At 43.1% G+C, this 15,971-nt stretch overlaps 1 protein-coding gene across 1 annotated transcript in view; it reads right to left on the bottom strand.

Annotated features, from left to right (window-relative positions):
- Nucleotides 1–6,132, bottom strand: part of LOC139390663 (GPI ethanolamine phosphate transferase 2-like) — a 126,116-nt gene extending 119,984 nt beyond the window's left edge. The window contains exons 1-2 of the mRNA XM_071137936.1: nucleotides 5,665–6,132; nucleotides 5,203–5,408 (exon numbers count right to left, since the gene is read on the bottom strand). Of these exons, the coding sequence (XP_070994037.1) occupies nucleotides 5,203–5,408; nucleotides 5,665–5,818 (360 nt within the window). The 5' untranslated portion in view covers nucleotides 5,819–6,132. The remainder of the gene's footprint in view (nucleotides 1–5,202; nucleotides 5,409–5,664) is intronic.
- Nucleotides 6,133–15,971: the final 9,839 nt, after the last annotated feature.

Below are 15,971 nucleotides of genomic sequence, written 5' to 3'. Positions count from 1 at the left end.
AGTAGTAAAGAGCGACGAATGATAGCAGTGTTATGTTATGTTATGTTATGTGTGATGGTTGTGAGGTGCTAAACAAATTCGACTTCAAATGGCCCTATGGCACGTAAAGGCAACTGAAGTCTACTGTTTGGATGGGTTGAATGGAGACTGAAAACTGACTGTAGGTCTATAACCTCTCAAATAACCTTAATATTAACTCCTGCAAAATTAAGCATTTCCTGCATTTAAAATGATACACCAAATGTAGGCTAACTTTTTACTCAGGAACAGGAGTGGAGATATATTATTGATTTATTTCCCCATCTTAAGAGAATGTGAATTCGCAGTTAGCACCTCTACAGGCGATATCTAGCTATCTTCATCAGCATTATAAAAGGCCAACCTGAAATCGTATCAGAAACATGTTGGGTCATTTTCACAGCTTTCTATTTCCTTACAACCGGTCAAAATGAAGTAAATCGGACATTTTGCCCAGAAAATCATTCCGGTTTTTGTTTTTCTTGCAAAAGGTTAATTTAGACTTGTAGGGCACAAACGAGAAGCTGCATGTATCTAATTATAGACAAGTTGACTAACAAATAGCCTACCAAAATGTCAGAAATTATAAGAAGAAACAAATCTAAAGTCAGGCAAAAACAAAATCCTGCATCCCCTCGGTCAACTTTTGTTTTCTGCAGTCTTTGACTACAGCGCATTTTCTATAACATTTCAGGCTATCAATCAAGTTAGAGTAGCTAGCTTGTCTAACTATCTTAGCTAGCATGACTGCTGGCAAGGTTGGTAGACATTAGAAAATAAGCATGCAATAACTAAATAAATAAATACAAACTAAACTGAATAAGGCTCACATTCCTTTCAATCCTTTACCCAAATTTAGCAGTGGTACAGAGAATATTTAGTGTCTTTAAAAAAAAGAAACATCAGTCAGGAGCATACAGACAGCTCAAGAGGTATGCTTAGATATGCAGGAAAATGTACTCTTTTTTTACATAGAATTAAGCATAATGATTATGGCTCTAGATTGCAAGACAAGGCTGTTTCCGGTGTTTCCATCCTATATAGCCATCCTCACTCACTCTGCGCCCCCTCAGATTGTTGGGGTGTAAGATGCCCCTGGTTCAGAACCCCAAGGTGGCCCAAATGGATATCTTTAGATCCCTACTCTGCTATAGCTTCAAACCCTGATTGGAGGTAACATATACATCCTTTTCAAGCTAGGCCTACATTGCAAAAGTCAGAGAAAAGTTTAGATCAATGCTTAACTTTTGATCTTACGCAGGATATTTACATAAACCCTAGAGAGACAACATCCGTCTATTCATCTATGAAGGTTCACTTGGCAGCTCACACGAACCACACAACCCTCCGTCTGTGACAGAGAGCTCAGTTGAAACCTGTACAGTCTCGTTCTTAGATGTGGTAAGAAAAAACACGCTCAAATCAGATGCAAGAAAAGAGCTTGTCTCAAGCAGGGTTTCTGACGATTTCATCATTGGCAGGCTGGGAAAAACCACAACACCTGTTTCCTGCAGAGGATATGACTGGTAGGCAAAATAAATATGTTGGTTGAGCATTGGAGTCGATGGAGAGAAGATCCACTTTTTGGGACTTGGTGGAGGAACAGAGAAAACCCTTGACTGAGCTCTGGGGGAAGCATACACCTGACACAAAAACATATTAGTCTGCGTCAGAACCGAAGTAATCCTCACACGTATGTTAAGGGAACACGCTGGAACGCACCATGCTTTCTTTTTTTTATTTTCCCCTTTTTTCTCCCCAATTTCGTGGTATCCAATTGTTAGTAATTACTATCTTGTCTCATCGCTACAACTCCCGTACGGGAGCCATGCGTCCTCCGAAACACAACCCAACCAAGCCGCACTGCTTCTTAGCACAGCGCGCCTCCAACCCGGAAGCCAGCCGCACCAATGTGTGGGAGGAGTCACCGTGCGCTATGAGACAAGGATATCTCTACCGGCCAAACCCTCCCTAACCCGGACGACGCTAGGCCAATTAGAACGCCCGATGCATTATTAAGGCTTAGCACTAAGGGAGGGCCTTGAAAATGCAGCTAGCATTGCATGTTAAATAAGGCGGAGTCAAAGACTGGCGAAAATAAAGAAGTGGGTCCAATAAGTGCCCTCTCAAAGCATGATGTGGTTTAGCCCAAAAACACGAGGCCAAATGCTGTGTTTGGGATAACGACTAAATATTAGGTCTTCTTGTTGGTTGGATGGTTGGTTTGTTCAGTCTTAGTAATGCAGATTAAATGATTGCTTTCTTTTCCCAGGGCATTTTCATTTATTCCTACATACTCTCCAGAAACCAATATTATCCCCCGTCCCCGTCCCCGTCCCTGAGAAATTGTCATCTTCATAATTTACTAAATAGAATGACTACACCCACGCACATCACTACGGGTGAACAAAGCACACAAAGGAAAGGTACATTGAGATGAATATGTCAAATGTATCTAAAGCAAATAACAGAAAGAAAAGCTCCCACTTCTTCCCATTACAATGGAATTAAAAGGCTAATAATGTCTGCGATGTATTGATTGAGTTATTGATTGAGTCAAAACCACTTTCTCATAGACCCAGTCACCCATATTGGCATTTCCAAATGCTGCAATTCCTTGCTGACCCTCATGGACGTTGTGTCCAACTTAGGGTCATCATGAGCAGACAGGTCTTCACTATTTTGGGCCAGTTTCCCCAGAGTTAGCCTAGGCCTATTAAAATGTGTTCAATAGAGATGATTCACCAGAACTCCTCCCCGCTGGCTGTATGTTCTTGTTACAGTCAAACTGAAGGCTTGGAAATTATACAATCGGCCACAAAAACATATTTTCTCATGTGTCCACTCCAATGAAAGGATATGTGAGGAAATTCTTCAGAAGCAGAAAACTACTACCGGCCACCGGAAAGTATTTGGAATGCTAACGAGTTCAGTCTGAGCAGGTGTAGAGCAATTTGTCAACCTGAGCAAAAAGAAACCAAATATTTCCTCCACACAGAACAGTGTTCTCAACAATGCAACCTAAGGGAATGTGCGAAAGCCTTGACCCGTGATAAGTAGAGATGAACTTTCATTTCCAACTTTCTCAACAGAAGTGATGAGCAAACGGGTCATTGTCGATGACGCGTGCAGTCACAGTGGCAAACATTCATCATCAGGGAATCATGAAGCATCACTAGTCCACCGGGGCTGTGGTGAGAGCGTGTGTGTTCACTCACTGGTCTTCGCTTAATAACATACACTTCACCTCATTTGGGTGAAGAGTTATTCAGAGTTATTAAGTCTGCATCACACACTACCATCTGCAGTATTTGTGACAGCAAAGCCAATAAAGTGTGGTGAAAAAGGCCTGAAAAAGGCTTCCAAGAATAGACAGAGCTCAACATACAGGCTTGGTCTTCACCTCAACAATTACCAGTAGGCCTATGGTATTATTATTATTTTTATTTTAAATGGCCACAATTCCACCTTTTTCAAATGAATAAACTCCACACAGTCTAATTTATAAGAGAACTCCCTGTCTGCAAAGCAAAGGTCTTCCCAACACAGCCTAGTCGGCTAAAGTTAGTGAGTGAGCATAGTCAGTGATTGGGTCTTCCGGACACACTGTAGCTTTACCTGCAAAGGCATTGTTATGTCCTGAAAATACTTTCTCTTATCACTTAAGTGGGCGGGAGATGTGAAAATAGTCAAGGGAAACTGGAATTGGAATGGGATTCTGAGTGCGTGTGCGCGCGAGAGAGCGCAGGGCCAGTTCCAGGTACAATACATCAGGTGAAATTTCCACATTTGGTTGTGCATAAGCAGTTATCTTGTTCTGAAAAATCACATTTTTTTAATTGGTAGTTAGTCTAGCCAGCTACTGTATCTAAACTTGTAGTAATCATGCCCGAATACCAACCAGGCACGCAGTGCACGTGCCCAGGAGCCCTGACCTCCAGGGTGCCCCACATTCATTTTGTTAGTCATTCTCACTCCGATATCATATTAACATGGGTATAAGTCATTAAAAAATGTGTAGAATTGCAGGAAACTTGCTTTAAAACTTGAATTTCTCTCTCCACCGTCAAGCGGTGGGCCACTAAAATGTTTTGTCGCGAGGTGGGGGGCCCAAAGGCTAGAGCCGGCCCTGTGTATTTGTGTGTACATGTTATCAACAACAGGAAACTGGGCCTAAGTCACGCCATTCCCTGTGTGCCTCAAAACACAAGGGCAGCAATACACAGCGTACAATTCAGCCAGTATATCCACTGAAATATTTATTTTCCTCAACAATTCTCTCCCCAAACTGCCTTTTCTGGGATGTATTTCCTGTCACACAGCCAGAGGCTGGCTGGTGTACTCCTAATGAATGGGCTGTGTCTCTGGGTGATTCTGATTTGGGTTAGTTGGCCGTGTCATACCAGTTGATTGGGTGCACTGCAGTGATTTGGAAAGATGCAGCAGTCCATGATGGCACACTTGCACTGCCACCTTCTGGTATGAATGAGAACGTCTCAACACAAAGATGTGCCAATTGTTGTTTACTTTTATTATTCAGGGTAGGCCATTTTTGGGGGGAGTTGTTGAATCAAAGTTTGAATCTTGAATCTATGAATGATCTATTAGGCCCAATTAGCTATGGTAAATGAGCGTTGACATTTTGAAAGTAGCTATAGAGTAATTTGATCAACTGTCAGAATAAGGTGGTAGGGTACACATATTCTGCCTCTCTTTGAACCACATACCACTTATGTCATTAAATCTATAGCTAGACTAATACTCATAAGTACTTATATTCAAAGGTCTTCAATACAGGACAGTGCTTAGACTAGATCTATAACAAGACAACAGTTGAAACAGTGTCTCATTTGGAAGATTTCAAAGAAAATGCATTATTAGGACTTTTTAATGGCCAGAACTCAAATCAAGGAATCAACCAAAACTAGACATATGTGCCCAGTTAGTTCAACACACTTTGAACCCAAACATATGACAACCCATGACATTTCACCCTGACACCGTCACAATCACAAAGCAGCATTTTCAAAGTTAGAAAAGATAATCCTGCACACAATATTACTTCTGCACATTTATTGCAATATTGTGAGTGTGGGAGTTTTCTTTTCTACAATGAAGTTGTAAAGGGTTGTAATAACTGCACCACAAATGAGAATTAGTTATGGTGGTGTTCTACTTTCGTACCTTGATTCTGGGCATTGTAACTGTAGGAGGTCTTGCCTTGGCCACAAAGCTGTGTGTGGAGCCCCTCTCCACTAGGTGCCTTGTGTATGGCATGTACTTTCTCCCATTGGGACCAAACACAAAGTCCTCCCTGAGAGCATCAATCAACACTATCACCACTCTCTTAAAAAGGGGGTCTGGGACCTTGGACAAGTTTGGGGAGCTCCCTGTAAATGCCAAAGAAAATGCCACAGTTACCAACACATTAAAGGTATTGTAGACAACACTGAGGAACAAATGGGTAAAGTAACATTAATTATGTGTGCAAAAGAAGAACTTTATTACTTGCCATCATTCAAGCAAGTAGCTAGCTATCCAATGCAGAAAATCAATATAGTCAGCTAAGAGCCAAGAATAACAGCGCCACTCTTATTTTAAGTATAGCTAGCTAGCCAGAGAGAAAAGAATGTCAACAAAACACACCTGTGAATGGTTCAGCCGGAAGATCTGACAGCTTGCTTTTCGATGAAAAAGATGATTTGACAGGGACTGGGAAAAATCCCCTAAGAAACAAGGCTACGCTTAATACTTCGAGTATGAGACAAAACGAGGCAAAAACTGACGAACGTACCCTCATTTTGCTGACAGGCTAGCTACCTAGCTAGTTGACAGCTATGACATGAAAGGATAAACGTTATCTTGACAGCAGTGTTTGATTTAATCCTCTGACTATTGCATTACAAGGAAGTGGCTAGCTTGATGTAATGAATGGCTCTCCCACTGGCGAGCTAACTCGCCCCAATTTTGCACCAAAAAAAAATCGATTTACAATAATAAAAGGTTCGTTTTTGTGGCATATTCATCACCACCGAAAAACATTTGTTTCTACAAGTTGAAAAGGATGCTCTCAGGAACTGGAGCTGTCAACTTGGTTCCGGGTTTGTTTAAACTAGCTACGGATAGTCGAAGCAGTCAAACAACGTAACTGGGACTTCGAGAATAATTACGATCCATCCAGAGAAATATGCTTTGGAAAGATTACATCTATTGATATTTGTGATTTTTTAAATAACTACAAGTTTCATGTATTTAATTATTGTGATATGTTGAATGGTCAAAAGAGAAAATATTTCGTTTGGGCTCCCGAGTGGTGCAGCGGTCTAAGGCACTGCACCTCAGTGCTTAGAGGCATCACTACATACAGCCTGGAATCAAACCAGGGTGTAACACAACCGGCTATGATTGGGAGTCCCATAGGGCAGTACACAATTGGCCTGGGTTTGGTCAGTGTAGGCCGTCTTTGTAAATGAGAATTTGTTCTTAACTGACTTGCCTAGTTAAATTAAGGTAAAAATTGAAATGTTTGGTAAGAACAGAAAACAGTTTGTGGAGCATGGTTTGCTGTAATGTTTTTGTAAAGCTTTGAGGTAAAATTTGCCTTACTACAGATCTAAAATCAACTCCCTTCCCCAATCATAACCTTAAAGTTAGAATCTGTATGTCATTTCTGGATATGTAATTGTACAGTATATATACCCATTGATTATTTAAGCAATAAGGCCCTAGAGGGTGTGGTATACGGCCAATATACCACAGCTAAGGGCTATTCTTATGCACGACGCAACGCAGAGTATACCACAAACCCTCCAGGTGCCTTTTTGCTATTATAAACTGGTTACCAATCTAGTTAGAGCAATAACAATAAATGTTTTGTCATCCCCATGGTATACAGTCTGATATACCACGGCTTTCAGCCAATCAGCATTCAGGGCTCGAACCATCCAGAGTATAATGAAGAATATAACTTATAAATGCATCATGAGCTTGTAGTTCAATTGTCATTCCCCAACAGAACCCAAAATATAAGCTTGTTTTACTCCACTGTTTGTAAACAAAGTAGAAGGTGAACGGAAAGGCTCTGGAGCAACGAACCGCCCTTGCTGTCTCTGCCTGGCCGGTTCCCCTCTTTCCACTGGGATTCTCTGCCTCTAACCCTATTACAGGGGCTGAGTCACTGGCTTACTGGGGCTCTCTCACGTCCCTGGAAGGGGTGCGTCACCTAAGTGGGTTGATTCACTGATGTGGTCATCCTGTCTGGGTTGGCGCCCCCCCTTGGGTTGTGCCATGGCGGAGATCTTTGTGGGCTATACTCAGCCTTGTCTCAGGATGGTAAGTTGGTGGTTGAAGATATCCCTCTAGTGGTGTGGGGGCTGTGCTTTGGCAAAGTGGGTGGGGTTATATCCTTCCTGTTTGGCCCTGTCCGGGGGTGTCCTCGGATGGGGCCACAGTGTCTCCTGACCCCTCCTGTCTCAGCCTCCAGTATTTATGCTGCAGTAGTTTATGTGTCGGGGGGCTAGGGTCAGTTTGTTATATCTGGAGTACTTCTCCTGTCCTATTCGGTGTCCTGTGTGAATTTAAGTGTGCTTTCTCTAATTCTCTCTTTCTCTCTTTCTTTCTCTCTCTCGGAGGACCTGAGCCATAGGACCATGCCCCAGGACTACCTGACATGATGACTCCTTGCTGTCCCCAGTCCACCTGGCCGTGCTGCTGCTCCAGTTTCAACTGTTCTGCCTTATTATTATTCGACCATGCTGGTCATTTATGAACATTTGAACATCTTGGCCATGTTCTGTTATAATCTCCACCCGGCACAGCCAGAAGAGGACTGGCCACCCCACATAGCCTGGTTCCTCTCTAGGTTTCTTCCTAGGTTTTGGCCTTTCTAGGGAATTTTTCCTAGCCACCGTGCTTCTACACCTGCATTGCTTGCTGTTTGGGGTTTTAGGCTGGGTTTCTGTACAGCACTTTGAGATATCAGCTGATGTACGAAGGGCTATATAAATAAATTTGATTTGATTTGATTTAGATGTAAACAAATGCTGTATAGCACCAAATCATGGTTAAAACTATCATTTTAAAATCATGGATGGTCAGTCCTTGTATCCATAGCTTGGTCTATGAATTTGAGAGTGGTTACATTTCTCCAGGCCCGTCAGTGAGCTTTTTACCAAAACAGAGTTGATGTGTCCTGTTTGTTAGCCTATTGTTTCAATTAAGGAGCTTTCAATTAGCTGTAACTATTAGTGGGAGAAATTTAAAATATTTCAAGTTGACAAAAAATTATTGCAAGGTAGGCTAAGGCCTACACTGTAGGCTAGCAACCTAAAAAGGACAAATGCAGCAGCAGCAGCAGCCAAAAAATAATATATATACAGTATATATATATAGACAGCTACAAAAAATACAGATGAAAACTCACTGGGTAGATATTGTGGTCTACAGCTTATCATGAGATACCCTACCTCAGGCGAGCAAAACCTTGAGACGTCCTTAGATATCGTGCACCAGCTGTTGTTTACAAATATACATAGACCAGAGGTTGCTGTTCTATCCAGCCGATACAGTGTATAACCCGCCAGCTCCATGTTATTCATGTCGTCGTTCAGCCATGACTCGGTGAAACATAAGATATTACAGTTTTTAGTGTCCCGTTGGTAGGATATACGTGATTTTAGTTCATACAATTTATTATCCAGCGATTGTACGTTGACCAATAGTACCGATGGCAAAGGCAGATTAGCCACTCGTCGGCGGATCCTCACAAGGCACCCCGATCTCTTTCCGCAATATCTTTTCTGTCTCTTTCTCTTGCAAATGACAGGAATGAGGGTCTGTTCGGGTGTCTGGAGTCAATACCTCCCGTCACTCATTAAAGAAAAATGATTCGACCAGTTCAAGGTGAGTAATTGCTGTTCTGATTTCTAGAAGCCCTTTTCGGTCATAAGACATGGTGGCAGAAACAGTATGTACAAAATAAGTTACAAATAATGCAAAAAAAACATACACAATAGCACAATTGGTTATGGGATCGTAAAACGGCAGTCATCTCCTTCGGCGCCAGCGATGGAAAAAGTACTCAAATTTCATACTCAAGTAAAAGTAAAAAATACCTTAATAGAAAATGACTCAAGTTAAGGTGAAAGTCACCCATTACAATACTACCTGAGTAAAAGTCTAAAAGTATTTGGTTTTAAATATACTTAAGTATCAAAAGTAAATGTAATTGCTAAAATGTATTTAAGTATCCAAAGTAAAAGTATGAATAATAAAAAATTCCCCTTTCACAGTGCACAAGACAAAAGTGGACAATGCCATCCAGAAAGATGCATCTAAGATGGATGATCCTAACAAACAGTACCCTATCCACAAAAAGCCCCCCCCGCCCTTCCCTCTGCTAAAGTGTAGAGGACTTAGGAATCAACTCCTTGAAGAGAGGAAAACTCTCCTTAAAGAGAACTCTGTATGCTTTTGGTGTGTCTCCTCAACCGCACAACAGGCGAATAACTGTAAAGCTGTCATCCAGTGTTCAGAGTGTGGAAGCAACAGACACATTTCAGCTCTTCATATGGGTCCTGCCCCTTAGGCACAGAAAGAAGCCCTCAGCTCCTCCACACAGGATGGCAGGGAGGAATACGAGTCTCCCTCCTCTCCAGTTGCCACTTCCACCTGCACAGAGGTCTGTGGGGACAACGCCCAGGGAAAATCTTGCTCCAAGATCTGTCTTGTTAATGTCTACCCAGAGGGTCAGCCTGAGAAGATGAAAACATACGCCAATCTCGACGACCAAAGTAATAAATACTTAGCCAGATCAGCCTTCTTCAAGATGTTCAACGTAGCCGTCGATGCCTCACCTTACACCCTCAAAACGTGTGCAGGCATCTCAGAGACCATGTGCCGGAGAGCAAGAGGCTTCATTGTGGAATCAGCTGATGGAAAGGCCTGTTTACCTCTTCCCACACCCATCGAGTGCAATGAGCTTCCCAACAATAGGGCAGAAATCCCTACAGCAGATGCTGCAAGGTACCACCGTCAAGTTCTTAGACACCAAGACCTTTCCCAGCAGAGATTCAAAGGTGAGAAAGGTTGAAGTCAAGACAGCAAGAGAGGGGTCATGCTAGACCTTCCTGCGTCCAGTCTCAGAGACTATCTTACTCCTCTCTCCTGAGACTGACAAGTAACATTGAAGTTCTAACCTGCATAGTCTTAATGGTGGCATCCTTACAGATACCAGGCGGGGAGTGTTCTGGCTCCTGTAGTTGGGTTTGAGTTCTATTAGGCTGTCTAGTAATTCCATTACTGACCACTTGGGGGCCACTGTCCTGTGTTGATGTGTGTTGCTTGTTAAATGTGCTAAATCCTGTAGAATAAGTATTGTTACATTCCAAAATGGTGAAAGTCACACTGTGGAGCTGCAGACGTTATCAAACTCCATCCTACTTGCTAGCATTTTGTAGAAGCATTGTCTGTAAGTCAAATGAATCATATTTGGCATTCAATTCATGACGATATTTTGTATGGATCTTCTTGATTGCCACATGGACATCTGTTCAGCGCATTTGACCGTGTCATGTTTTGGGGAATTATTTACATCTGATTTAATGCATACGGCTGCATATTCGTGTGTTTATGAACATATATACAAATACATGCTGTGTTATTATTGAGAATTAAGCCTAGTATTCAGCTAGAACACAATAAGTCGTACATGTTGTTATTTTCTTAATATATTTCAGTCTTACTCATTTCAGTCACTATTACTGTACCTATGAGGTGGTCGCAATAAATCATCATTCAACACTACAGTAGCTGTACCGGGTTTATCTATCTGCTAAGCTTAAGAAGGGGACTATTTTGCGAGGGAAGAATAGTGCATGTTTAGGCCAGTGCGTGACTTGGATAGAAATAGATGGCGGTACTCATTTTGGGTGCTGGTACTGTTTATATTTAGGTGCAGGAATTGCTCAATATTTTTTAGCTAATATTCTATAGGAGGTGCAGGAACTCAATCAGAATAACATTTTAGCTGCCAGTACTCAGCTCTGGTGAGTTCCTGCCCAAGTCAAGTACTGTGTTTAGGTAAAAAGACAAATAATGTTGTGTTTGGAACACTGACAAATATATAGCAATCTGATTGGGTGGGCCTGGCTCCCCAGTGGGGGGGCCTGGGTGACAGGTGGGAGATGGACTTATTGTGTAGAAGCTCTGCCCTACACACCAACAGCTGGGCCACAACCCATGGACCTTCTTCCTGCTCCCTGGACTGTTATTTATCTATGTTGTGCCTGTATAGTTTAACTGTTAGCTCTTACCATGTAACAACCTGTCTATGGCCCATTTTTGCATAACCGAAGATGGCTGCCCCCATGGTCATTTCATAGAGGCCTACTGTTTACATATTAGCGTAGCCACCTAGCATGCTAGCACTTTGTTGGCCACTAATTGTATACAGCCCATATCACTGTGCTATGCTTCACTGTGTAACCTAGCCTAAAGGGCTAGCTGATATTAAATATATTACTGTGTGCTATGTTAGCCATATAGCAAATGCTGCTTGCCTAGCCCTGCTAATGCTAGTTGCATACCTTGTACTGTATTTAGCCTACGAAACTATGGCCTAGCATGAAGCTCTAGCCCATTGCTAACACGTAGATATTGTATATAGTGTCTGCATTGTGTGCTATGTTTAGTTTGTTAGCGTGTTGATGCTATCCCTGTATGTACAGTATATAGGCCATTGTCCTTTACTATATGTACATTATTGCTATATCACTGTTACCATGGCACATTGCTGTCACGTTACTATCACTGTGTAATATGTTCTTCATTCTTCTCTTCCATAGAAATCCTTTCCACTCATTCCCTCCTCTGTAAAGTTGTGTGTGTGTGTGTGTGTGTGCGCCTGTCTTGAGTGTGAAATAAAGTGTGGATTGTATCCCTGAATCCTGCCGTTAACAGTTCTCTTACCTGGACTCTGGGAAAGTTGTACATATGCTAAACCAGCATCTCTTTTGGAGACAACCGACCAACAGGTCTTTTTCACACTATTCAATGCAATTGCTAGTAATTATCAGCACATCATACTCATAAGGATCCATCCTTATTTAAAGCCATACTTTTTAATAATTGTAACCATGTGGAATTATTATTATTATTATTATTTTGGTGGTCGATCTATTATTTTGAAGTGTGTTATCAACATGATGCCAATGACTGCCATTACACAATGTTTCCAGTAGATGGAGCAAGTATTCTTTGAGTCAGCTCTGGCTTTCTGAATCTGAAAGATTACTCCTGAAATAAGATTAACTGAAATCCCTCTGTTACACATTTTCTTAGATCTCATTTCTCTGTGACAACCTGTAATTTTGCTGCTCTGTTTTACGCCCATAAAAGATTTGTCACAGATTACAAGCTTAGTATGAATCAAATCATCTCTCCATTTCCCGCAAATAGCAGAATCCATAGAGATAGACATTGGACAATTCAATATTATGTTCCTATATAAAAGCTGGAATTCAGTCAAATTAAGATGTATTTTTCAGTGAGAAAGCAATGTCACTGATGCGGAATTTGCTCATTCATGAAGATACACTTCACAATAAGAAATGGACCCATGAGAAATGACATGTTTCAGGTAAATATTCTCGCTTTGTTATATTTTACTGGAAAATTAGCTACATTAAATTATTCAAGATGGCACATCTCAGGGTACTTTTAAAAACATGGGCTCTCCTGGCTTCAGTTCCCCAATTTGGCGTGCACATTTGCCACAGATGGCACAAAATAGGAAATATGATTTCAGAGAGTTTTTCTGTACCAACCCTTCCGTGCCACCACTGAATAGGTGATTAAACAGTGTGTGTGTGCGCGCGCGCATGTGCGTATACGTTTGTGAGTATGTGTGTACGTGTGTGTGCCAGGAGCAAGTCTGAGTGTGTGACTGTGAGCCAGAAGAGAGTGTGTGGCCGAACCAGAGCCTGCTGTTGCCTGGAATCCATTTACCATCCTTCCACTCACAGATTGTTGAGTAGCCTAGCACGGCAGATGAGACATACAAGTCTTCAGGTTGGATCCAATGTAGCCTCTGCCAATTCTCCAACAAACCGGATGTTCCGGTTTTCAGGGGATATGGAAAGAGAGTCTGTGACACAACTTCTGCATTTGGACATTAAGGAGGTGACAAGTCCAGTGTGTGGGGGATCTGGTTTCAGGCGTTTGTTTTACGCCTGCTACATTAGGATGGATTCATTGTGGCAAGAACGGGTCATGCGTAAACAGAACATGGATGCTCTTTAAAATTACATTTTGATTAATGTAGATGCCAGCATAAGGTCTCACACAAAAGTGCCTATTGTAAGACTCAAATTGGCCCTACCTCAAATGCCACATACTGCAGAGCTTAGAAAAGGTTATTACAGTTGACCAGAATTGCACAAGGCATTGACGTTGATGTACAACACCGAGTGTATGTGTTACGCCCACTCAGAAATACAGTTGAATTGAGACCATGATTATCATGCAGCCTGAGTAGCCAGTGAATGAGGTAGGCCAAGCCAACACTGCTATCACTGTTATGCCTTCACCACCTGAAGACACACTAGGAACAATGGGAATTGATTGGTTCAGAAAGGATTGGAGCTATTATCTACTGGATGTATGCATGTGTCACGACTTCTGCTGGAGTCGGCTCCTCTCCTTGTTCGGGTGGCATTCAGCGATCTAAGGCCTGCAGGAATGCCACCATCTCCTTCGACCAACTGGTGGATTTGTCCATCTGGTTGGATAACCTGCTGGTCACCCACGGACGTCCAGAGGGGGCTCTGTCGGTGCCATCTTCCAGCACCCCCGCTCCGGTGCCCATGGAGTTGGGAGGGGCTGCGCATAGGGAGACTGGAGGAGGAGCCATCACGTGCACCATCTGTGGCCGCAGAGGGCACACTGCCGGTCGGTGCCGTGTCGCAGTCGGTGCTCTGGCGTCACCCCAGGTTAGTCTGCACCACACTCATCCAGAGTCCTCTGTTGACCACCTGTTTATACCTGTTTGTTTCCCTGATTTTTCCCGCATTCCCAGCACAAGGCGCTCGTCAATTCAGGCGCAGCTGGGAATTTTATCGACAGAGCGTGAGCCCTTAGTTTAGGGATCCCCATTATTCCTGTAGTTAGACTTTTCCCGTTTCACGCTCTGGATAGTCGACCATTAGGGTCCGGGCTAATCAGGGAAGCCACCATCTCCCTGGTCATGGAGACGCAGGGGGGTCACGAGGAGAAAATCAGTATATTCCTCGTTGACTGTCCTGTGTTTCCCGTGGTACTAGGCCTTCCCTGGTTAGCTCATCATAACCCCACTATTTCCTGGCAACAGAGGGCTCTCACGGGGTGGTCGCGAGAGTGCTCGGGGAGGTGTGTAGGGGTTTCCGTTGGTGCTACCATGGTGGAAACCAGACCAGGTCCCCACTGTGCGCATCCTCCCAGAATATGCCGATTTGGCTCTCGCCTTCTGTAAAAAGAAGGCGACTCAATTACCACCCCATCGACAGGGGGATTGTGCGATGGCAGACGCTGTGCTTCCCAGGAGTCTGCATTGCATTGTCGGAACTAGAAGCACAAGCATTTCGCTACACTCGCATTAACATCTGCTAACCATGTGTATGTGACAAATACATTTGATTTGATTTGATTTGAGTCACATGTATCCCCTCTCACAGGCGAAGACGGAGGATATGGAAACATATGTTTCTGAATCCCTGCAACAGGGTATATTGTGAAGAAGAAGGATGGAGGTCTAAGCCCGTGCATTGACTATAGAGGTCTCAATCAAATCACGGTGAGGTACAGTTACCCCGCTACCTCTTATCGCCATGGCAATTGAGTCAATGCATGGGGCGTGCTTCTTCACGAAACTGGATCTCCGAAGTGCGTATAACCTGGTGCGTATCCGGGAGGGAGACGAGTGGAAGACCGCGTTTAGTACCACCTCAGGGCATGATGAGTACTTCGTCATGCTGTAGGGGTTGATGAATGCTCCATCAGTTTTCCAATCCTTTGTAGACAAGATTTTCAGGGACCTGCATGGGCAGGCTGTAGTGGCATATATCAATGACGCGCCGAGCATGTGTCCTTGGTACGCAGGGTACGTGGACGACTGTTGGAGCATGACCTGTACGTCAAGGCATTTCTTTCAGCAGGCCGTCTCCTTCCTAGGGTATCGCATTTCCACATCAGGGGTGGAGATGGAGAGTGACCACATTGCAGCCTTGCGTAATTGGCCGACGCCCACCACGGTAAATGAGGTGCAGCGATGTCTTTGTGTGTAATTGTTTATTGTTACGTAATTATCTTGTCAGGCGCTGCACGTTTGTTGTGGACCGTGTTTGTGGCACTAGTATGTTTTATGTGCTGTCGTTGTTGACCGGTATTAAAGTGCACCCGTTTAATATACTCCGCTCTCCTGCACTTGACTTCGCCTCCTATATACACGCTTAACAGCATGGTCTTCAGCTTTTGCTGCTATCTACTGTACCATAATATGAGACATCAAATGTAAGAGAATTTACACGAAATACACAGGGGCATATATACAATTCAATGAGTTTGTGGAGTTTAAGGAAGTTAGGTGTCCACTGGAGCAGTGGTTCCCAAACTTTTTATAGTCCCGTACCCCTTCAAACATTCAACCTCCAGCTGCGTACCCCCTCTAGCACCAGGGTCAGCGCACTCTCAAATGTTGTTTTTTTGCCGTAGTTTTAAGCCTGCCACACACACACACTATACAATACATGTACTAAACATAAGACTGAGTGTGAGGTTTTGTCACAACCCGTGGGAAGTGACAAAGAACTCTTAGAGGACCAGGGCACAAAAACATAATAGGATAATAATAAATCATTTTGCTCTTTTTAACCGAAAATTGTGAATAACTCATCACAGGTTAATGAGAAGGGTGTGCTTGA

This window comes from Oncorhynchus clarkii, chromosome 31 (assembly GCF_045791955.1).
Source record: "Oncorhynchus clarkii lewisi isolate Uvic-CL-2024 chromosome 31, UVic_Ocla_1.0, whole genome shotgun sequence".
Lineage (NCBI taxonomy): Eukaryota > Metazoa > Chordata > Actinopteri > Salmoniformes > Salmonidae > Oncorhynchus > Oncorhynchus clarkii.
This window is presented reverse-complemented; position numbering and strand designations above follow the sequence as displayed.